Source organism: Eimeria tenella, genomic scaffold, assembly GCF_000499545.2.
Source record: "Eimeria tenella Houghton genomic scaffold, Eth_scaff21, whole genome shotgun sequence".
NCBI lineage: Eukaryota > Apicomplexa > Conoidasida > Eucoccidiorida > Eimeriidae > Eimeria > Eimeria tenella.
The window spans coordinates 201252-206581 of record NW_013541946.1 but is presented as its reverse complement, the minus strand read 5'-3'; the positions used below and the strand labels follow the sequence as shown (position 1 = coordinate 206581).

The 5330-nt window shown below is 52.6% G+C and overlaps 2 protein-coding genes across 2 annotated transcripts; one reads left to right on the top strand and one right to left on the bottom strand.

The window, feature by feature from the left end:
- Positions 1-1041: 1041 nt before the first annotated feature.
- On the top strand, positions 1042-1503 carry ETH_00021515 (uncharacterized protein; the record flags this gene model as incomplete). Its single annotated transcript, XM_013374530.1, has 1 exon — positions 1042-1503. The coding sequence occupies one exon, from the start codon at positions 1042-1044 to the stop codon at positions 1501-1503; it is 462 nt and encodes a 153-aa protein (XP_013229984.1).
- Positions 1504-3118: 1615 nt separating this feature from the next.
- Positions 3119-4761, bottom strand: ETH_00021510 (ubiquitin-conjugating enzyme e2, putative; the record flags this gene model as incomplete). Its single annotated transcript, XM_013374529.1, has 5 exons — positions 3119-3171; positions 3524-3701; positions 3989-4083; positions 4303-4389; positions 4704-4761. 5 exons carry the CDS (start codon positions 4759-4761, stop codon positions 3119-3121), a joined length of 471 nt encoding a protein of 156 aa, XP_013229983.1.
- Positions 4762-5330: the final 569 nt, after the last annotated feature.

Below are 5330 nucleotides of genomic sequence, written 5' to 3'. Positions count from 1 at the left end.
GTACGGGAAGAATTAGTTGCACTATGCATTTTTTTCCTTGACCGGAACTAATTTTCTCAAATTTTGCAATCGATGGGATGCGCATTGTGCTCGAAGCAGTTGTGAATTCTTCCCCTGCCTCACGTTTGCGTTGATCATTTGAGAGCCGCGTCGTCTGCGCACCACCATAAATATACTAAAGTAAATTACGTTCACCTTTTCCCCGGAACTAGACTCTGTGTGTTCTCAAGTCCAGGGGACTGCACTCAACAGCTAGACAGCGACCGGCGCCGCTGGGAACATTGGGCGGCCCGCAAAGGCCTCCAGCAACATGTAGAGCAAATTACGATGCAAAAGTGTGAAATTAAGCAAACCAATTAAAATACAATGAGAAATAGCACGTAAGGTCGATGTGCCGACGGAAGCTGAAGCTGGGTGCTGAGTGCTACCGAGCAGCAAGCGCTGACACACCATTGGTTCCCCAACAGCGGCGGCCTGCAGCCGATCATGAACACAGCTGTTGCATACTCCGCCAAGATTGCACTTCATAATTATGGCTTTGTAGGTTTGAGAAGAAATCTTAATCTACTATTCAGTTAAACTCACGCCCACATCTGTTCGTGCGCTGCATAGCGCATTGAGTCAAGCCGGCTTGGAGTCTTGAACTGCGGAAGATTCAGGCTTAACTAATAAGCTTCGACTGCATACAGTAAGCAAGATTTGTTCATTCCCTGCAGCCACTACATGGAAATCCAATTGGAAGTCTATGGTTCTGTTGTGTTGGGCTATTGGGTCATGGGCGTAGGCCGACCTTATCGAGAACGGGCAGTGCTGCGTCACACAGATGGTCACCATTCACTGCCCTGCTTTTCTAAAGGAGCTATATGTTTTGGTTGTCGACTTTTTAATTGAGCGTGTATTCGTATTCGGATGATTTGGGAGGAGCTACTGTGCCATGCACAATAGTCGCTGTATGTAGAGTGGAGCCTTGCGCGTCTCATGATACTGGTTGTTTTGTTTTAGGTCCTTCTCCAACATTCACGCAAAAAATATCCGTTGAAGATGGGAGACGCGAAGCAGACGCTGGCTCGTGTCACGAGCTGGATGGGTTTTGCCTGTGGCGTGTTGTCTATTATTGTGTTCTTCTTTCTGATGCCTGCTGTGTCTCCCCGCGTCGTTGTGTATGAAGACAGTTTCACCAAGGACTATAACCGTGACTCCTGGCGCATAGCTATGTTCTCGTTTATTCCCGACGTGTTCGTCGATATATGGACCCCGTTTGTGATGGGTATGATTTCCATTTTCTGCCACTTTGGGGAGTTCAATTTGGGCTGGATGTGCAAGACCTACGCCCACTTCTTTGTCTGGAACTTCATGTTGGCTCTCTTTGGCCAAATTGGCTACTCCGGCGTCGTCGGCATCATCGCCAGCGCCTTCACCTTCCTCTGCACCCTCCTGAGTCTCATTTGCGCCTTCCTTGTCCCGGACCAGAGCGCCAAGCTGCAACTCACCACCCAGAAGTGAACAACGTGAATCAACAGCAGCTCTTGAACAGCTAATCAGCAATAAGCAGTAAGTGAGCGGCTGCCTAGGAACAGTTAGGGGAGCCCGCAGCGCCGGAGCCAGCTCTTGGCTTCTTCGTTGATTCAGTTTAAGTGTACATCGTGGTTTGTTGCTTGAGGTTCATTCACCAATGAAACTAAGGGTTCGATGGCGCTACAGGCCACAAATTTAAAGCCCTTAGTGACTCTTCGCAGCCAAGCATCAGAGCTTGGCTGTACTTGGAGTATATATTGCCCCGGCAGTTGGGGGGCGGGGGGGGGGGAACGTGGCTCTTGGATACTGGGGGCAGGCGTTCAGGAGTGCCATCAGTTTATTTGTGGCTCCATTGCTCTCCCATTTGTCTAATTTTACGCACTAAGGTGTAAACTGCAATGTAGACGGATGTATTCCCATCTACGTGTGTACAGGTGCAGCTTTAGTGCTCATGGAAACAGTTACTGCTGAACAGTGAGAACCATTGCAATTTCTAATCCTGTACCAGTTTGGGAAAGTTTCCTGCAATATATCTAGTAATATAACGCCCATAATAGAGCAAATAGAGTAGATTAAGTTGCGAAAGAGCGACGCACAGCGACAGCAAGCATGCTGCTGCGTAGGAAAACAAGAATTGAGCAGAAAGTACTAGACAGACACAGTGACAAGCCTTCTCTTCTCAGAAGACAAAGTGGTGCTGCCATTGCTTGACTGTAGGCATCAAACGTGTAGATTCTGTTTCCGTAGACACTGAAGTTGCTCAACGCGCTGCACCGCGGAGCCCGCAATGCTGCAATTGAAGGCGGCGCATGCTGCATGCAGCTGTCCAGCAGTTGCCGCGTAGTCACTGCTGCACTCGTCGAAGAAAATTACGGAGTTCAGCTGCTTGCATGCGGCCCCCACGAAGTCACTGCGTCTGCACGACACAGTAGCGGAAGGCGAAGCGCTCGCCCGGTGCGCGTGTGCAGCCTTCGATCTGCTCTGCTCGACTGTTTTCTACTGTGTGCATAATAATCTATTAAAACTTGATAATATTCTACATAAAACGCTTTTTAATTTGCTCTTAGTATTGTACCAATGGATTTACTGGTGAATATTCTTCCGAACAATCAAAAACTCTCGGCACAGACAACGCACCTAGAACTACATGAGGGGAGAACAAGACAACAGACCCCGCAGCGAAACATGTATGCTTTAGACTAATAGTATTGAGACTAACAGTAAATCTATTTGGTGGGCGACTCCATCCTGAGCCCAAAGAGAAACGCGGTGCTTCGACCCCATTCTAGTCTAGTACTGGAATCAAACACCACACTATATCACACTACCGAGACCCATATCCTTTTGTTTTATATATTTCACATATGCCGTAATTGTACTGTTTGCTTGTCGCGGTGAAGTCCGCAGAATCTGCTATCTGGACATCTGCGGCCAAGACGCTTTTGCCTTTCTAGGAAGCAACAACCAGCCTGCGCTGCAGCAGCTGCAGCTAACAAAAGTTGCGGTGTACGTACACTGCAAGGGAACACCTCCTCCGCAGGTCGCTCCGCATGTCTTATATGGCGGCTCATTTCTTCTCCACTTTTATTTTATTCCCCTTTTTCTAGTCCAGCGTTATTGTCTCATCCCCAGCGTACATCTCCCTCCACTGCCGTGCTAAAGCGCACACGACAACAGCAAACCAAAAAGAAACTGGCGCCAGAGGAACCCCCACAGCTGCTTTGCTGCAGCTGCACACAGCTGCTGTGCTGCTGCTGGGCGCAGCAGCTCTGCTGCTGCTGGGCGCAGCTGCTCTGCTGCAGCCGTTCTGCTGCAGCTGCCCCCAGCTGTTCTGCTGCAGCAGCCTGCTGCTGCCCTGCTGCAGCTGCTGCTCTGCAGCTGGGCGAAGCTCTTGTGCAGCAGCTGCTGCGCTGCAGCTGCTGCGCAGCGGCTGCTGGCAGCTGCTGCTGCGCTGCAGCAGTTGTGCTGCAGCAGCTGTGCTGCAGCTTTCGCAGCGGCGCGTTCTCACCTCTTTCTTCTGCTGCCTGGCGGTCGTTCTTGAAATGATCGGCCACGCGGGTGTCGAGGGGGTCGTCGGGCTCTGGGGCGGAAAGCAAAGCTTGAACAGAAAGCAAAACTGTTCGGATTTGAAGTGCGGGGCTCCACTTGTCTTTTAAAATGTCCAGGCAAATGCGGCCCAGCGCATCCTGCAGCAGCAAAACCAAACGAACAAAGACGTTTCAGCAGCAGCAGCAGCAGCAGCAGCAGCAAGAGCAGCAAGAGCAGCAAGAGCAGCAAGAGCAGCAGCAGCAGCAGCAAGAGCAGCAAGAGCAGCAAGAGCAGCAAGAGCAGCAAGAGCAGCAGCAGCAGCAGCAGCAAGAGCAGCAAGGGCAGCAAGAGCAGCAAGAGAGCAGCAGCAGCAGCAGCAGCAGCAGCAAGAGCAGCAAGAGCAGCAGCAGCAGCAGCAGCAGCAGCAGCGGCGGCGGCGGCGCACTATGTTGGGGTGGTAAATCTTGGTGAGGAAGCGGACTTTGGGGGGCTCCATGGGGTACTGCTCGGGCAAAAACAATTCGAGGCGGTAGCGGCCGCCTGGCCGTCAGCAAAGACAGAAGGGAAATAAAAATAAAAATGGCAAAGACAAAAACACTTGCAAACGCATGTAAGGCAATTTAGCAGGACTTGTGGCCCCCTTCGAAGCGCGCTGCTGCTGCTGCTTCAGCTGCCACTAGCGCTGAAGTATTTTAATTACTGTGATTATTTTAAATGGCATTAATGGCATAAATGGCTTGGCCGTGGCCCCACACGCACCCTCGTAGGGAGTCCCTGCAGGCCCCGTCATTATGATTTTGAAGTAGCGGTAGTTGGAGGGGTCTGGGGCGGCCTCGATCCCCGGGGCTGCATGCAAAGACAAGCAGCAGCAGCAGCAGCAGCTGCAAGGGTTTGCTGCAGCTGCTGCGGAGCCGGCTGCAGCGCTCCCGCTGCGCTGCGCCCGGCCGGCGCGCTGCCCCGCGCCGCTGCTGCTCCTGCGCCGGGCCGCCGCATGCGCAGCTCGCCCGCTGTAGCAACTGCAGCAGCAGCAGCACAGGTCTGCAGCAACTGCCGCGCTGCACCGCTGTCTCCGCGTCTTCTAAGAAGCTGCACAGCCTGCGGCTACCTAGCGAGGCGCTGCAGCTCCTGACGCTGCAGCAGCGCAGCAAGGCGGGGCTTACGGGGCTCGCTGGCAAGGTTGTGTGTTTCCTTTTGAATGCGCTTGGGCACCAGCATCATGCTGCGGCGCTGCCGTGGCCAGGCAGGGCGGAAGCAACGCAACAACTGGAAATTATAAACAAAAAAAGCAAAACTAAAAAGAGTTTCTGCAAAAAGAAGCAGCAGCAGCAATGTGTGGCGTCGCGGGAGCCGGGCGTTCGCAGAAGAACGGAGGCCGAGGCGCAGCGGGCGCGGGGCTCTGGGACTTCGCCGCCACCCACCCGATTCCAAATTATCCTCTTCGTCACTATTTCCTAAATTATTCAGACTCGCAAAAAAGAAAAACTCCACTCCCACAACTCCAGCCGCAACCCCTGCCAGCCCCTCAACCACGCGGCCGCATGCTCAGGGTGCGCCGAGTTCAGGTGTACGTACACCGCAAACCCGCCAACAAAAACAGTTCGTTTCGAACGAAATTAACTTCCTGATTTTTTCTATTAAGCCTCTGCAGCCCCTCAACTGGGACTCGGGCCCGGAACAACAGCCCTGCCTCGCTGCTATGCAGGGGGTCTTCTGTCTTTGGCGGTAAGCTATGAATTGATCCAAAGCAACAAAGTAATTCCACTTCCATTTGTGGCTAATTGCTCATC